General features: G+C 43.5%; 1 protein-coding gene across 1 annotated transcript in view; it reads right to left on the bottom strand.

Annotated features, from left to right (window-relative positions):
- TMEFF2 (transmembrane protein with EGF like and two follistatin like domains 2) overlaps nt 1-18760 on the bottom strand; it is a 124595-nt gene that overhangs the window by 39893 nt on the left and 65942 nt on the right. Inside the window, exon 5 of the mRNA XM_021531360.3 lies at nt 12407-12503. Within this exon, the coding sequence (XP_021387035.2) occupies nt 12407-12503 (97 nt within the window). The remainder of the gene's footprint in view (nt 1-12406; nt 12504-18760) is intronic.

The following is an 18760-nucleotide window of genomic DNA, read 5'->3' as shown; positions in this document are numbered from 1 at the left end:
ATTAAGAGGCTTAAAGAATAGAGACTCTGCGTGTCTCCTTCAAAACAAATTTTGCTGTAATTTTTGAGGTTGATGCAAAACTTTAGCTGCAGTGCAGAACAATAAACAATGCATATTTTATAATGGCAGCACAAAAATAGCATGCAGTATTTCTTTCCTGGGCCTGCTAGTGCTTCTCTTCTGCTTTAAGATCACAAGAGAAGAAAAGCACAGCTTATTTTGAGTGCCTTTTATTCAATGTTTGTTACTTATTTATTTATCTAATTTATTTTTCCTTTTTGTCCTTTGCAGCCCTGCTTGTGCACTAAGGGCTTTAGCATGCCTACTTTGCATGGTGGCTTCCCTGGGATATTTTACTTATTTCAACTGTTCAAATGTTTATCTTCACCAGGAGTAAAAGGAGAAAAGCTTGATTCCCTCAGGGTGATGCAATGTTTCTGCATGGCATTTCAATAGCATCCTGTTATTCAAACAATTAGAAATCACAGAGACCATGCACAGAATTATCAGCATATTGCATGGAGATTTTTATTATTATGTAGTGCATAATGAGAATGATTTGAAGGACCCCAAAGCATCATAACAGAAGGAAGCACTGAATAATCAGGTGATTTTTTTTTTAACTGCAAGAGCCCAAAATATTGTTTACTGGACATATGTCAAGCTAAAATGCACTAAAGTGGTGAATATATTTACTGATGGCCTTCCTTGCATACCAAATGCAACACACTCTGGGAGTGTAGCTGGAGACAGAGCCAGGAGCTTGGGCTACAGCTGCCACACTGCTGCTGCATAGCAGGGATGCACTGGCAGTGCTCAAAAATACCCATGGATTTTTCAGAGCATGCTTTGCATGGCACCTAATGGAGGATGTTCCAAAACCATGGACTGCTCTTGCTGTACAGCCCTGAAGAGAATCCCTGGGTACTGCTGCTTCCCAGAGCTCAGTGAAGAGCTGGGCTCATGCTCCTCCAGCTTTCAAGAAGTCATCCTGGAGACTGCAGCTCCAGGAAAAAATAAAATCTTTCACCTGCAGTGCAAGACACTGCAACTTGAGTCCTAATTCCCCTTTAATTTTTGACCTGTAACTTTTTTCCTAAATTTTTGACAAAAAAAATTACAAACTTCACCTTTGCTTCCTTTTTACAATTCACAGCACCAATTATAGTGTGACCTTCACCTGGCTTCCCAATGCCTCTGGTGCCCTCAACAGTACATTGAATTGTGTGCTAACAACTCTAGGGCAAAATGAATGTGTCCCTCTCTCTCTCTCTCTCTCTCTTTTTTTTTTTTTCCTTCTAAATATCATTGTTATTGAGAAAATACTAAGTTGTATAAAGCGATCTTTGCTACACTGGATGCTTTAAAGCCAAACAGAGAATTCCAAGGCTGATGACTGGGTTTGAAGAGTCATGGAAAAGCCTTCATGCTAGCTGTGTGACCAGAGAAGAAAATTCTAATTCTGTGCACATGCCAATTCAAGTGTCTGCAGGTATCTAATGTATAAAGTTTATTTGGAACTTATAGAATAAAATAAATGCCATTCTATGGTTTGCATGCGCCTGTGGTCTGTGCTAAAATAAAGCTTTGCTGACTTTTTTTCTCTCTGTAAACATTTGAGGCTGTCCTTCATGAGCAGCTTTTTGCTGTGTGCCTCACACTACTGATCCTGTTCACTCCTCTTGAAGCCAGCAGAATAATGAGAACTGTTTCCACAAATCCCCCAGTTTCACTCTGGACAGCCAGTGGGAATATTGCACTGTTCAGTGGGAAGCATGGGACACTGGCTGCAGGTCCTGGCATGGGCCTTGCCATGCAGGAAGGCTCCATCTGCTCACAAAGAGCTGCAGCTCTGTCTGGGACCAACTGCAAATTTCTGCTAAAACTTCTGCTATCACTATCAAGTTATTTCTGCAAGTGGAAAGTGGACTCAGATTTACCAGTGAAAGTAAAAGGATGATGCCCTTTTGGCTAGCAGAGACCTGTGTGCTGCCAGCCCCATCCCTTGCTGCACATGAGCTATCCACTGCTGGTGGGGAAGTGGGGACCTTCCTAAAATGAGCAAAAACTGTGGTAAAGAATTCCTCAATGTGAGGTCTGCCTCCACATATGCAAGCCCAGACCAGCTCTCCCCATAAACCCCTCTTTGTCCTTAACACGTGTGCCTCTGGCTTCCCCAGGGGTTCACAGAACACTCTGAGGTGGAAGAGACCCACAAGGATCCCTCAGGTAAAACAGCCCATGCAGGGGTTGGACCCACAGCCTTGGGTTATTGGCACCACAGCCTAACCAGGGGTACCTGCCTGAGGCAGCACCTGAACTGGCCACATGTTCCAGGATACCCTCTTGGTCAGCTGTCCTCAACTACAAAACAAAATCCAGTCTGCTGTTCAGTGACATTTTAGGAGAAAACTTCCAGGCTTTCCTTCAGGCATTATTTGCACCTCCTGCACAGGCAGAAAGGTTATCTGTGCACAGGATAACCTCACATTATCTCAGCCCACAGATGTGAGCCTGGCACCCAAGCAAATCACTGCATTTGCAAGGAGGGTGCAATAGGAGCCCCCTTTTCCTCGAAGCCTTCAGGGCTGTAGTAAAAGCTGCTGTACAAAGCCAGGCATTCCTGCTGCCTGGGGATCTGCTCTGCTCCTGCTGCCTCGTGATGACCACGGGCTGGCTGCTTCTGGGACCAAGCCCCAAGGGACAGCACTGCTGCCAGGGAAAGGAGGACAGACAAATGACTGCAATGTGCCATCTCAAGGACATGTCCTTGCCAGCAAACTAATGGGATGAGAGCAACCTTCTTCAGGGCTGGCACAGGGATCAGTGGAATCCACCTGCAGCTCCTGGAAAGGAGCAAGTGCTGTGCACTGGCCAGGACAGGTGTCCCTGGGGCACCCGTGCTGTTCCACAGGGGAGAGCTCTGCTACCAAATGGGCAGGCTGAGACACAGCAATTAAATCTGGGCACACCTCACACAGGCTTTTAGCCACAGCCACACGTGGGAAGGGACTGGGGCAGGAGATGGGCTCTGTGAGGAAGGGACACCTGCCACTCCGCAGGGGCTGTGAGAGCTGAGGTCAGCCCTGTGCGTCAGCTCCTGCTGAGTTTTCCTCAGGCTCATATTTAATGCATGGGATGTATTTTTAATGGCTTAGATGTGTGAACAAACCGTGGCCTTGATGTTCCTACATGGGTGTGTGAAGGAGCCTCCGACCTTCTGCAATGGATGCAGTTCTATTTTAATAGTTAACATAAAGTGGGATGGAAGAGATGAAGCATTCCATTAAGACATTTGATAATAAATTGGTAAGTGCTTTCCCAGTGTTTTACATAGTTATTCTCTCTGTTGATCTATTTAGCCAACATATGTAATTCTGAGCTACAAAGTTGTATTCCTGCTTTTGTAAACATAGTTACATAAAACTCAATAACAACACAGTCTATTTATTGCTAAAACGCTAGTAGGAAATTGGAAAAGGTATAAATACAATTCATTGCTGGTGATCTCCTGCCCCCTGAAGGCACTGTAAGGCTCCAAATCTTGCTCAGTTCACAGCATCATAAAACCAAAGCAATAAATGTCACTCTTTTCTTGATTGCGCATTAGGCCAATCGGCTTTTTATTGTGACTAAATAGGCCGGCAGGAAGGCACCGCTCTCTTTACTGCTGGGGGATGGCTTTGCCTAAACGGGGGCCAGGGAGGGAGGAAAGCTTACTTTTAAATAACAAGGCTGAGAGAAAACAGGGGGAAAAGAAAGGTGCAAAAGCATGTTGCCCTGCAAGGCCTTTGCACTTGCTCTTTCATGCTGTAATGCCTCGACGTACGCAGATGATTATGTGTCAATGCACATTAATATCTGATGTGCACGGCCACATTATCATCCCTCATGTGCACTCTCACAACCTGCTGAGCTCCCAGCCATGGGGTTACACAACCAACGCCACCGTGGGGGTACAAACCGAGCCCCATGGCTCAAAGGCCCAAAGGGACCCTCCTGTGCCCCTCTCACAAAGCACCAGGAGCTGGCCATCTTTACAACACCCTGTAGTACAGGAGGAGCACAAACACACTGCCAAAGCCATTCTTCCCAGTGCAGATAAAGGCATGTGCTCAGAAGGCTGGGACACTTTCCTACCCTGGATTGAAAACTACAGTCACAACTGGTGGCAGAGGAGTAAAAAAAAACCCAAGCCCTGGGTTCATTTGCTCCCCTGTTGAACTGGACACATGAAAAGGTGGTTCTCTACCATGCTGTCACATGTACCTGTTGCACCTAGACGCTGCCTGAAAAGAGAGGGATGCCGTTGCTGCCCCACACACGTGCACCCTTGTTACAGCTGCAGGGCAGTGTTAATGCAGCCCCACAGCCACACCACCTTGATGCCACCACGCCACATCCTCCAGCTGCCCCTGTCACAGCAACCTTTAATTCACCTGCTCATGCTCGGTGAGCCATTCCAGCCTCCCATCCAGGCAGGAGAGGCCAACCTCCCTTCCACCTTTGGGTAGTGTCCCCAAAACCCTCCCCGAGCCTCTGAACGTGGGCAGCCACTGCAGCTGCTCCCCACTCTTCAGCAAACAGCCAACTGGACTAACTGCAAGTCAGCTTTACATTTCCTCCCTGCTTGCACAGTCCTCTGTCCCTGCAGGCTTCTCTGCCATCACTGCCCATCCCTGCATGCCTCCCATCCACACACACACACACAGACAGGCATCTTGGCCATGGAAACCTAACAGAAAATCAGCCTGTTTTGAGCCACGCTTCTGAAATTATTGCAGCTTTTTTGCCCCCAGCTCTAATGCTGACAGACTACTAATTGCAAAGACAAATGATGACTGTCTCTTACAAGCTCTCCTCTCCTTGAATTTCAGAAGAATTTGTGTCTTGGTTCTACAAGAGCATGGCATGGTAAGACATGAAAACCCCCCAAAACCTCAGCAATTATTTTTGGCTTTTCACAAATCAATATTTCCTCTGAAGCAGTCAGTAAGGCAAATTCTGCTTTTATCATCACAATTTCCAAGTTACTCCTTTGCACTGTAAGACTGACAGAGCATTCACAATCCAACTGATTTTGTTCTCCCTTCTACCAGGCAAAAGGCTCCACAGGCTACTCAGAAGTTACTCCATAGTTATCAAAACTGGGAGAGAACTTTTGTTTCACTGAAGTCAGTGGGATAACTTCCATTTACTTGCTTAAGTTGGAAAGTTGGAAGTTCACCTTCTGAACTGAACATCAAGTTTGGGTGAGCATCTGAAAAGAGGAGCACAAGGGAAAAAATGATCTAAAAGCTTTATGACTGTGTAGAGTATTATTCCCTGGACACACAGCAGGTTTTGCTGTAATTGCAAAAGATAAAAAATGTCATTTTTATTACAAAACCAAATGTTAGAGATTCTAGGTTTTGGATAAGAGATGGATGTGTCATATGTGGTCCTTAAAAATCTGCTTGGGTGAGTAGTACAGATGGAATACAATGTGGGTTTGCATTTATCTGAGAACATTTAGAGCCATGATATATAGTCTACACGACAGACTTCCTCGATGTATAGAGAAAATATAGCCAATTTCTTTGTGTAGGCTGAATTATTTACCAGAGTGTTCCAAAGTGTATTGGTAATAAAACACTATGAAGTATAAGTAACTCCAGACAATCTTGGCTTATGTTAAAACAAGGGTTTTTTTTTTTGTTTTGCTTTTTTTTTTTTTTTAAGGATGTTATTAAGGAAATAAATCCTGAGAATCTGGAAGGCAGGACTTACTCAAATGAACATAAGCCTCTGAAGGACTGTGTTGACTCAATGCAGAGAAAGGTCAAATTTTCCCAACCATCATCCTAAAGCAGTTGGGAATCAGTCTCACTTCAAAATTAAATAGGCTATTTTGGCACCAGATGAAGGATGCAGAGATGGTAAAGTGATTCTGTGAAACTCACCTGACTGGGAAAAATGGCTGGTTTTAACTAAAGCCCAAAAATATATATGTAGAGTACAACAATTTCACCAGCTGGCTAAACAAGCCATCATTTTTCCAAGCATTACCCTTCTAGCCAGGGCACCAGTAGTGCAATCAGTTTAGAAACACAAGGAGCTCATTCCCTCATCCTCCTCTGGAGAACTGGATCATAATTTTTCTCAGGGCTGCTGCAGACAAAGCCAACTGCTTTTCCCATACCTTTCCTGACTCCTTCTGCAGACTCCTTTTGAGAAAGAGGAAAACCACCTATTTTTGGCTTGATTTAGGGAATTTCTGAAGGCTGTGGGGATCTTTCCCTGTTTATGTTTGGGAACAAAGTCACTTTTACACCTAGACCAGTTTAGGTTGAAATTGCCCTCTGAAAGAGTCCTACAGTACCTCAGCAGCTTGCCAGAGAGAAAACTGACAGGAACCATGACATTCATGCAGTGCTTACCTGGGGATCTTATTTTCTGACCCTAACACGACATCTAGACTATTTTCTAATAAACTAAATCTTTCACCTAAGCTGCAATGTTGCTCTTATTTGTGCTGTAGATAGCAATTCAAGCTATAATTTCTTATTTTTCTAGTTTCCCCACTTTTTTTTTTTCTGTTCACTTGGCATTTTTTTTCCAAGTCCCAAATGAAGAAGCATGGCTGGGCTCTCTCTCCAGCTCTCATACTCCAGGCAGCAGGATCTGGTTGACCAGCCTCCTTTAATACCCTCCATTCTGACCCTTTCTTAGAGCAGGCTTTGTAATTAAAACATAATATGCAGATTGGTAGGCATCATCTTGCTTTTTCTGACATCCCTCATGTTTTGCCTTTCATTGCAAACACTTCATTGACTAATTTCCAGTTGCTTAGGCTTCATTTTTTTCCAGTATTGCTGACTCTTAACCCACTGAATAGTGTCCCTACACTTATCTCAACATGGCATCTCAATAGTTTCCCTGGGAGTCAGCTGCTTTCCTTTTATTTCAAAATCTTTTAACCACAGAATACAGACCAAATGAAGCATTACCAGGTAACAGAGACAGAAGTGGGCTAATTTCTGGGCAGGCACTGGAGGTAGCTCTGCTATCAGGTTGGGCCTAAGATAAGTGACATGGGTGTGAGAGGGTGCAACCTGCTTGGTCACCTGCGGCTGTGCAATGCAGAGATTGTGCTCCAGTGCCTTTAATTCCCTCTGCAAACCCTTGCCTGGACTCTTATTAGACATTACTATTAATCTCCATGTGAAGATTTATGCTGCAGCAGCTTCACTTCATGCCTTAAGTATCATCTCAAGTTGAGCAGAAATTCAAGTTTTTGCAGAATTGTGCATGTTTAATGATTTTATTCCATTCCTGTGCTTATTTGAGCACAAGTCCAACATGTATGTGTAAGTGTTATGCCCAGCTATGAACACAGATCTGTATTTTCACTAGAAGAAGAGAATGAAAAGCAGCAGAAAACAGCAATATATCTACTGTATAATGCCTGGGACATTGCAGATGTTAAAGCAGCTCGTTGCTTCTGCATCTGGAACAAGTAGGTCACACATAGTTATTATACACACTGCTGAACATGAAGCAGCCAATACCCGTGTAATGTATGTGAGACTTCAAACCACCTTTTAGTACTTTATAGCAGTACAGCATCTTGTTTGCAAAGGCTCTGCTTGAGAGCAACTGATGGAAGGGGGAAGGGCCCCAGAGCTGACTGACCTAATTGCTGCGTGGATCTAGAAGCTGGCAAAATCATCAGTTTCTTTTATGTTTTCCTTCTATACTATAATAAAGATAAATATTGATTGCTGGGGCAGTATTGATTGCAGGGGTCACTGCAGATGGCAGCTGCATGATTTGCACAGATATCTCCCATGTACAGAGCCACTTATTTGCATGAGAATGTTTTTTCACCCTCCTCACATGCTGCTGACTGTTCGCTCGCCTTATAGGAGCATTTATCCAAACTAAATGTACCAGTGATTAGCAGCAAAATATGAAACAAGTGACCGAAAGAGTTCATCTTTGTAATACCTTTTGTGCATGGGGCTGTCTGCTGCGGGTAAGTGGAGTTTATTGTCCCAGCCATGTGGACAGAGGCACAGGACACGAGGACCTGCTCTAATTACACTGCAGTGTCACTGCCTCACCCAGGAATGCCACCCAGGGGCACAGCATGCCTGGGACCAGCCCTCCTTCCCTCCCCACTGAGCAAGCACAGATCCTTCCTCCAGGCCTGGATGCCTCCCTCCAAGTCCCAGCCTGGGGTCATCAGTGACCCTCAAGAATGGCTTCAGCATCATCTCCTGAGCTGAACCTGCCCAGTGGGATCCTTGTCCACTTGCAAGGAATGGAAAAGGCTACTCTATTGTGGGCCAGGCTTGTGAGGAGGGAAGAAAGTTTCCTACCACAAGCACAGTGTCTATTGCAGAGCATGATACTCCACTCCCAGCCAAGGAGTTGGGGTGAGTAGGACCAAGTTGTAGGAAGCAGCAGGGGCATTGAGGCACCTTTTTACAAACACCTGAGTGGCCCATTCCAGGGTCAGGCACCTCCTGCCTCTCTCCTCCACCTGCAGCCTCCAGAGGGAGGAAGGAGCAGGCAGAGGAACACTCTGGAGGGGCCTCCTCACCTCCCTGGCCACTGCCAGGCTGTAGGGGAAGCTGTCTCTGAGCACACCGCTGCATGTCTGCCTTCTAGCCAGCAACCTGCATCTCACTGTGGGCACTGCTGCACTTCCTGCTGCTGCTGCCTGACCTGCTGATCTTGGAATGCAAAGGGAGAGCATGCATATTTAACCCCAATTCATCATTTTGATTTTGATTAACTCTGCAAGTCAGAGGTTTGCAGGCTTTAATCTTGTTTTAAGTAAATGCTCCTCTCTATTGTCAGCATTTTCCAACTGGAAACTCAACCAAAGGATCTTTCTTATTATTTATCTCTTTCCACTCAGGGCATATTGGTGGATCTCTGAAACAGCTGCCCAGCATTTATCCAAACCATGACTTGTCCAGTGTGGGAGTGTTCTTATTTCCTCAGTGGCCCATAAGAAGGAGATTAATGCTGGAACCCAGGTTTCTGATGTGGTTCTGCACTGACACTATGCCACTCCAGCAGAGAGCAGGCACTCCATTTGGTGAGCACTATTTATGTACAGTGAGTGTTTCCTAGATGCTTTTTGGAAGATCTGAGCAATACACCACGGTTCAAAATGTTACACCTCATTCTTCAATTCCTTTTAAGCATATCTCTTGGGGTGTTACATTGAGTAGCCCTGTCTTACAAAATCAATTATTCCTTAGCCAGCTCAGAAATAAAACCCAAAGCAAGCAACACCAAATGTCTGATTTACCAATAGATTGCAACCCCGTGCTGAAGAGCATAGCCACTGCCCTGCTTTAAATATTCATAAAGCCCACTGGTGCAAAATGCATTAAAGGTGGGAATAATGCCAGTAATACACGATCCTCTTAGTGACAAGAAGCTTTCACATATTAAAGCAGCAAGATGTTAAAGACTTGCAAGTGAACAACCTTTGTTTTTAACTTAGAGAAAGAGATTCACTAATGGAATGCCAAATTGCATTCACTCTCATGATACTTGACTGCAGAATAGGATAATAACACATGTGTGCTTCTGCATGCCATGGAAAACCTGTTATTACCGAGGTTTCTTCCCTGCCTTTCTTCTGTACTTTCCAGAAAATGTTCACACAAATCTTACCCCTCAAGTAATCTTCTGTGTGCCAACCCCCCCATTAGAATCCCAGGAGTCTAGCCATTAACAGATTGGTTTTACGCAAATAAAAAGAATTAAAAATAATGGTGACAGAGTACAATAGCACAATTTAGATGAGTGACAACTGGCAATGAATAACCAAGGGAAAAAAAAAAAAAAGAGTTAAACCGGAGATAACGGTCTGCAAAATATAGACTGTGACAATGCAGAAGAATGTCAATTGTCACTTTAAATCATCAGCAACCCAGCCACATCTGCTATCACACCTGTGCTCTCTTTTCTGATCTACTCTGGCACCCTAGAAACAGTAGGCAAACAGCCAGCCTTGCATCTCCAGCTCTCTGAAGTCTGGCTCTGCCACCAGCCTGCATTCCTCTTACCTGGAGCAGGTCAGGCACTGACCCTGCACCCTCAGACTGCTCCTGACTGACAGGGATTTGCTGCTGGTGCTGGGATTGACATCCTCTAATAGCAGGTCCCAGGACCATCAGGAACTGCTGCCCTGTTTGGATTTTACAAACCTCATCAGTCAGGTGAGAGAGCTAAAGGAGCCCAGCTTACATCTGGTACTTGATCCTCATAAAAATAGTGAGAAAATAATAAATTGACATTTCTTGGCAAGGGGAGTGGGGCAGTATGTGCCTCTGGTGCCAAACATGAAAATTCAACTAACATATATTGGAAAGAGGGATTCTACAACCTCTATACATAGTGCACTTTTATTCTAGAAATAAAAATAATGGAAAGCTGACAGCTAAAAGGCTCATTATTTAGGAAGATGCTTATCCAAGACTAATCAGGGGGCAAGGACAGGAAAATAGAGCTTTGTTATGGCATATGAAGTTGCTTACTTCAAAGCAGACCTTTCACAGGATTTACACGGGGTTTGGGTTTCTGGGTGGAATTGGCTTTCCTGCCCCCTAACAGTTTGTTTGGGAGCATCTTCCCTGTGCCAGCCCTTCCCTGCTTCCTGCCCCCAGAAGCACTTCCCCTGCAGGAAGAGTGCCTGTCAATACAGACTGAGCACCTCACTCCTGCCATCATTATGCTGCTCTGTAAAAGCCAAGTTGTTTCAAAGGGGAGGAATTAGATTGTGCAAAAGCTGCAGTGGGAACACTGGGGTAAGTTAGATCAGGCAGTTTTACCAAGCTATTTCTGGAAAAAAAATAAACACTGCTACTCAGTGCTTATGATTAATAATGTTATCTTGTAGCTAATTTTATTCCTTGCCCCTCTCTTCTCCTGCCTTCCAATTTGGAAGCACACTTAATTATGAAAACATGAGCACTAGACTGTGAATTTTGATATATTAATTTCACCATGGTTTTGTTTCTACACTGCGCCACCAAAGCTCTCAAGGACAGCCAGTCAAGGAGACAATGAAAATCATAACACCTGGGGTAATTTTCTTAAGCAAAGTCAACATTAGGCAATTTCTCACTCACAAATTTCATTGTATTACTGAAACCTATAACCATGATGCACCTTGCTCCTGTTTTTCAACACCAGTTTCCTTTGATGACTGAAGCCAGAGCAAGGACTCAGTGTTTTTTTTACGGACTAGAACCAGAGATTACCAAGAGGCTGGCAAAACAAAACCAAAATGAGCACAAATGGATAACTGTGACAATATTCCTTAGCTCCTTCACTCTACAGCAGAACTGTTCCTAATTTCATGCCTGACCAGGGTGCACAGATGCCTTGCCTGGGTGGGGTCAGCTGCCCAAAACTGGGCCCAGCCATCATGTTCACCATTCATTTATTGACTCCTGTCTGCTCCATTCTGATTCTCCACACCATAGCTCTGGCTTCAGTGTTTTACTGACACCTCACTGTCCAGTTTGTGCATCCATTCTTCAGGTGCCACTAGCCCACAGCTCCAGAAGCACCATCCAGACAGCAGCTCTGACATTTGCATGGTTATTTTGTTGTCTCTCTAAATCTGTCCTAGTTACTTAGAGAGAAACACCAGGCATGACATTAGGGCACTGTTAGAAATATAGCTCTGTGAATTGTGACCTTTTTGATCTATTGGCTGTTCCAAAACCACAATGAAATTATTAGCTCAGAGTTGGCTTAATGTAAGTTTGCATATATCCTAGGCAAAATGAAAAATAAAAGTCTGAGTTGATAGAATTATTTCCCTTCAGTTTTTGTAATTAAGGTTTAAAATAAAAAGCCTGAATAATTTTGAAATCCCTTTTAAAAAATAAAAATTAAAGCCATTTCCACTGAGAAAATGTCTAAGTGTATGGTCTCATTTTTTCAATCAACTGAGGGCAAGGTTTTCAACTCCAACAAACTAGGAAAAAGCGAGACAGATTTCCCAGCCTTTCTAATGCCACACATGAATTAACATGATGATAATACTAATGATACTTTTTAACTGGAAAAGCTTTAGGTCAATTATTTCTCCCAATTCTATTTTTACTGAAGTATGAAGCTGTAAAACCCCAGATGGAATAACATAAGTTATAATGGCAACAAAATGGATAACTGTGTTTCTAAACTTGGTCTGAATTGTGCACGTTCCAAAATTATAAACCAGAGTGTTTTATACATTTTTTCAGAGTGATAACTACCTCAGTCACTTTGAGATGAATCTCTGTGTGCAGAAAACAGAGTATCTAACATTTGTAATGCTTTCCAGACCACAGTACCTTTAAATAATACAACATTCATTAAAATAGAAGTGTAGAGCAAATTACCGTACCAAACATCCTCTGCATCTTCATCACACTCTGCCCCAAACTGGCAAATGTCACAGGTCGATGTCTCTTTTTGACTGGTTTCACCTGAGCCTTCATTGACTGTTTGATGGAAAGCAGAAGAATATACATTAGTAAAGACAGCACTGCAGCAAAGCACTTCTCTCTCTCTACAAAAATCTATTCACTGCATCAGCTTAATGCGCTGCCCACAAAGCTGATGGCCGGCCAACAGTGCTCCTGAGTGGGCCAGCAAAACAGAGATTTCCATGCTGGCCTCTGAGAAATCCCCTCCATTACAGAGGGAAAGGAAAAGCAGAGAAAACCCCTTCCTTTTCCCTCTCGCCTTATTCCATGACCCCCTTCAAGCTGCAGCCCAGGAAGGCCATGTCCCCACTGAGCCTTACTGCTTTGTTCCCTGGGAAAATAATGGAGGGGCATGGACAGCATCACATGCTGCCTCGTGTCCTTTACCCATGAAGGCCTTGAGATGGCCCCAAGGGGATGCTTTCCTTGAAAATGTTTTGAAATTACCTGCCATGTGGCGCAATCTAGTCCACTCCAAAGGCAAAACATTTTTCTCTGCAGAAGCACAGCTCTGCGCCCCAAGGACTAGTTTATCTCTGGCAGGAAAGATTTAGTGCTGTCCAGAGGAGAGGACAATCTCCAGCATAGGTTAAATTTGAAACCAGGGGAAAGTCAATGCTGATGTCTGCAATTGTGTAAGGTTTGCACCTGGCCCGTAAGACAAAGACAAGAAGGGACTAAAGGGAAAATAAAAATATGGGTGTAAGAGGACTGCAAAAAAATACTGATGGCTGAATACTGAAAGACAGAAGGAGACCACTGAAGTAGGCACCAAAAAGAAGGTTTATTAAAAGATCCAAAAGACACATTATCTACGTTTCTACTGAAGTGTATAAACACCTTTTGGTATCTTTTGAAAGATGCCACACTCCAGCAAGACACAGCACCTAGAGATATCCTGCCACTTGCAGAGTTATTAAACCAATGTAGACTTTAGGCATCAATCAGCTCTGCTCAGGCTGATGTTGTTTTCTGCACCAACAGCCTCTGCAGCATCATCTCTCTTGCATTTGGAGCCAGCTCCGTGGTGCAGGCTCCTCACACCTGGGAGCAGCCCACCAGGGCTGCTGGACAGGCTGGAGTGTGTTGGTAGCCCCAGTGACAGTCAGCAGACAAAACATCTGCCTGATGTACATCCAGGTTGCTACCAGAGGACTCCGAGTTTGAAAAAGCTGCTTTTGTTATTTACTCAAAAACCGACAAGAATTCCAGGCTTTCTCAAAGCTGTTTGAGGAGAAAGAGATTTTGCCCCTAGAACAGCAAGGGTGACTCCAATGCCTGTTTTTCAACAAATTTGCTTCCTATTCTGGACAACTTATATAACCTCTGCCATGCTTTCCACTATCTCATAACAGGAATAATATAATTTCCTCCCAACTGAGAATGCAGAAACAAGTATATTAAAATATTGTGATAAGCTTAGATACTACAGTGATAGAAATCACAGAAATACCAAAGGTAGATGACTTATCTAAAATGCTTTTTTCCTGAGCCTTAATATAGTCAAAGGAAGTGTTGGTATTTTTAGGTATGGACTATGCTGCATTCATTTCCTATCAGTCATGCTTGAATTTACACTATATTTAACTGAAATAAATTCACCTATGAAAACCATTCTGACTATCTGATTATCCCAAAAGGGGAAAAAAAAAAAAAAAGGTAGTTTTGCTCTATTTCTACAAATCTGCTCACCTTTATATCCATAAAATTAATGTACAACAAACTAAAGGGGAAACCAGGAAAGACACACTCTGGATTTTTGTTCTACAGTGTTGGCAGGCTTTACAGGGACTCTGAGCTGTGGTTTTTCTGTTTCCTTAAATGAATGAGAAACTCTCTAGGCTTACATATTATAAAAGCTAATGTACAAGGGTGGACAAGGAGTTCAGGTGCCACATCCTCACACCATTAGCATCTCCATGTGCTGCCCTTTGATTTTGGCCCCACAGCATCACGGGACTCATGAGACCCTCCCCATCTCCCTGCAGCTACATCCAGGCCTGCAGAGTTTAATTTACATTTTAAATATAGAAATCTCTTTTACTGAGGAGATAACTCTGACAGCCAATCGTGGCTGGGGGTTTCCAGTGGTTCAGATCTTAGGCAGGACATGTAATGAGTGACCATGGTACCTATGGGCAGATGACTTCTTACAACAGCCAAGCATTCCTCACCTATCAGAAGCATGACAATTGCTCCAGTTCAGGAGGGTGAGAATACATACTTGATGGAATGGAGCTTTAATTTCTGTATTTTGTTATTTTGCAAATCACTCCCCTTGCATTTCCTTTTAATTTAAAACATATGCTCTGCTCTCTTCCTCCTTGTAACATTTATATTCTTCACTGCCCAGCACGTGTCGCTTGGCCAGGGACCTCACATGGCTCTACAGCACAGAGTAAGTGAAACAGCTACTTAAACCATTAAAAAAGGCATTTGAAAGACTGAACATGTTGAAGAGAAGTAACTGATTTGGAGAAGATCATCCACTCCACAGCACGTTGCAGTTCTGAATTTCTGTTTGAAAATAATAGGTCACTCCTTCATATTTTTCTGAAGAAGCCCTGTGACCAGCTTTCCATAGTCAATGTGCACATTGTCATTAAATGTGCAAATGTGCAGCAGTCCTTACCAAAAAAGACAGCTCTTTATCTCCTGTTTATACTCTTTCTGTTGTCAGTAACACAGGTAACATTATTCTTTACATTTCTTATAGGTGTGTTTTCTCTCCCTACACAAACATACCCACTGGCATATGCACCCACACCCAGAACTGACACACACAGGGCTTGTTTTCTCCATGCTGTGCAGATAAGTGCTTTGATAAATCAAACATCTTACAACGAGTTATTTTCCCAATACTTCCTGCTGCTTTCTAGCTTGAGGACTGGTGGATGCTTATTTTCTAAGGTGACTATTTTTTTCTTTTTTTCCCCTCACTGCACTTGCTGATTTGCACTTGTTTCCTAACCCAACTGGAAAAATTTGTTAGCAAAAAAGAATCTGGTTTCTGGATTCCTCTTCTAAAACAGAGAATGAGTCTTCTTCTCATGCATGTTAGGTAGTATTCGTATTAGCAACTATTGAGGTTTTAACACCAAGGCCCTGCAGGAACATAGGTGTGCTCCAGGGAGGCTAATCACTGAAACCCACCATTTATTACTCACATAACTGAGAAATATTAAGCTGCAGATTCCTATTTTAATAGCAAGATGATCAACTTTGAGAGTCCAAAGAAATGTGCTAACAAGGGTTAGAAGGTCACTAACATTACCTGAAAGTCACTTCAGAGACTATGTGAATCTCCTAAGCAATATGAATTCTCAGCTGTGAAGGCACCACACACAATTTACAGAGTCAGTGGACTGTGGTAACCACAACAGCTCCTGTTTTAATCATTTGGTCCTTCTCTGGCATTCTCACAGTGCTCAGATGAGATAGCTGTGATTTCAAGAATGTCTGTATTGTTTGTAGGTCCCACAAGAAAGAAACCATTTCTGAAGCATTTTACTCTGTCTCCCTAGCCAAAAAAAAAAACAACAAACAAACAAACAAAAAAACCCCAAAAAAACAACAACAAAAAAAAACAGATTGAAAGTGTCATCAGTAGATTGGTCTGACCCTGTGCTTATTTCCTCTAACATCAGGAGAAAACTAAAAGCCCCAAAACTGCCCACTGCCACTGTAGCCATCTCTAATTTCTCTTTACATTCAATCTCTTTGAATCAAGTTCTCTGTAGGTACAGACCTACAAAATGTTTGTAGCTACAGTCCCAAAAAATCATGATAGGAATTTGCCCACACAGCTTCCCCCACTCATGCTCCATTAGGAGCTGGATGGGTGGTTTAGAGGTTTTAAAACATAGACATCAAAATCTCTGTGTTCAAGCCTCTGAATAACCCCTGCTCAGTGTCTTCCCAAGGTGCTTGATGAGTGGCAAAGCCAGGATGGTAATGAATTCCTCTCTATTTCCAGAAAAGCAGCTCCAGTGGCATGGTTAGGAGTATGTACAGCATCTTGGTCTGGTACACAAAATGCCAGAGGGGACATGCAGGTATCTTGCCCCACAGGCCATACTGCAGGAGTAAAGGGGTGTGGGAAGTGAGAGAGAGACAATCAGGTGGCAACACTGGCTAGACACAGATCTCTGAACCTCTCTTTGCTAACACGACTCTGAAGGTAATAGGGCAAACTCAAGAAAGCCTCAGCTCAGCCTTCACACAGCGTTTTAGGACTATTATAACAATCTTTGCCCAATATATTTCAACTACACTGGAGAACACAACAAAGAAACAATATAAAACATCACCACATGCTTGAATATACAAAATATGACTGTAATGAATTATGAATTATGATTACTCTGATGTAGTCTTCCTTTGATCGATGTGATCAGACACGTGCTTATCATAACCCCTGATTCTGACTTGACTCCTCATGGTGGGATATCTTTGCTACTGTTGAAAGAAAAACTTCAAAAAAAGGCTTGCTCTAGCTCATCCTAACAGGATACATGCTTGTTTTCAGCTATAAAATCTAGGTAATAACAAAGATCACAGGGAGATGAGAGTTGATGGCCATTTTTGTATTGCAGAATGAAAAACAACAAGCAAATTAAAATGTAGTGGAGAAGGATGCTCTTCAGACCAGCTCAGGTGATCTTGCCACACACTTCAGTCCTAACAGGAGTGCTCTGGGCAGGTGAGAAGGTGAGTGGATGAAGTGAGAAAGGTCTAAGCAAGGAGGGCAGAGAAGCCAGCAGAATTTACTAGATGTGTGAGAACAAGCACTACCTGCGCTACCAGACAGCTAACAACACCTCACAAACTGCACCAATAAAAGCCCAGATGCTGCAAGCAAAATCACTCTAATCAATAAGCCTTTTTTCCTGAAAGCATTAGCTCAGTCAAAACCTGCAAAGTGAGAAAAATGAAGGGTGTGAAGCAGGGGGTCAACTTGCCAGTGGCTCTGCCCTCAAAGCCTGGCAGAGGCTCAGAACGGCATTACCGTCAAAATGAAAGGAAAATGGCCTACAGTATTGGTAATAAATTCAAACTCTGACGTGCCTTGCTCTGCTCTACTCCTGCCAGCTGGCTCCATCTCAATAAATACAAATTTGCCCTCTCTCACACCCATAAACACTCTGGAGAAATTACTTATTGCAGGGGAAAACAGTGTCTGTGCCCAGCTCAGGGCCCAACACAGAACTTCTTCTTAAGGAGACCTGAAATATTCTCCTTCACACCAACATGCCTTTGATGGTTCCTCCACAGCACCACAGGTGAGTCCTTGAAATCCTTGAAACCCCCTCTTTGCTGTATGGGCAGGTGATTTAAACAGCTGTGCAACACCTGAGCTTGCTCAGGGCTTCTGCTGCCTCACGTCCCATCCTTGGGTACCTCTGTGTTGCCATTCTCAGCCAAGTGCTGGAAAAGGTTAATGGGATGACTTTAGTGTGATGTAAATACCCAGCAGGGTTTTTGAGGAGGAACTAGATGCACCCGGCCACAGCTCAGATTGCTGATAAAATGTGCTCTTATCTTATTGCTAAAGACCATGTAGATAGAGCCTGGCACTGCTTTGATGCCAGTCAGACTCAATTTGCAGTGTTTTTCAGCTCTTGTATTTATACTGTGATTCTCAGCTTATGGTTTTTTTCTCCTTAAAAATCATAACCAGTAGATTATCTCAACATATAAGGATCTCAGCTTCCATATATATATTTGCTTTGAAAGCTCTGCCTAAGCTTTAAAGCAGTGGAGAAAATGCTTGTGAATATAACAAACACTGGGAACTCTCACATTTATAATTTTTAAAAACTACTTTTGCAGGGCTGATTCACGATATTTCAGTCCAATGCTGAGTTGATGTCAGACAGGAAAGCAGCACTTCTGGAGCAGCTCACCTTGTTCTGGGTTCATTCACACCTAGTGGGTGAAGGCTGTGCTTCTGCCCTGGATATGGAGTCTCATAGTGCAAGAAAAATGCCTGGAAGGGCCCTGAGTTTGGGGAATAACCAGTACAAAATTTTTTTCACACTATTACTAAGCACTCCTGCTTTTACTTTTTACCTCCTGCCTTGCCTTCTAATTCTCTTGGCTCTTTCATTTTCCCACCAGCCACAGTATTCCAGCAACACTTCCCCACACACCTGGAGCACCTCTGCCAGCCCAGCTTGACCCTCACTTGGCCCAGCTCAACATCTGGGGAACCACGGGAGCCTTCTCCAGCTGTCACCTGGCCTGGGGGCCCGAGGGTCTCCCCTGGCAGC

This window comes from Lonchura striata, chromosome 7 (genome assembly GCF_050655825.1).
Source record: "Lonchura striata isolate lonStrDom1 chromosome 7, ASM5065582v1, whole genome shotgun sequence".
NCBI lineage: Eukaryota > Metazoa > Chordata > Aves > Passeriformes > Estrildidae > Lonchura > Lonchura striata.
This window is presented reverse-complemented; position numbering and strand designations above follow the sequence as displayed.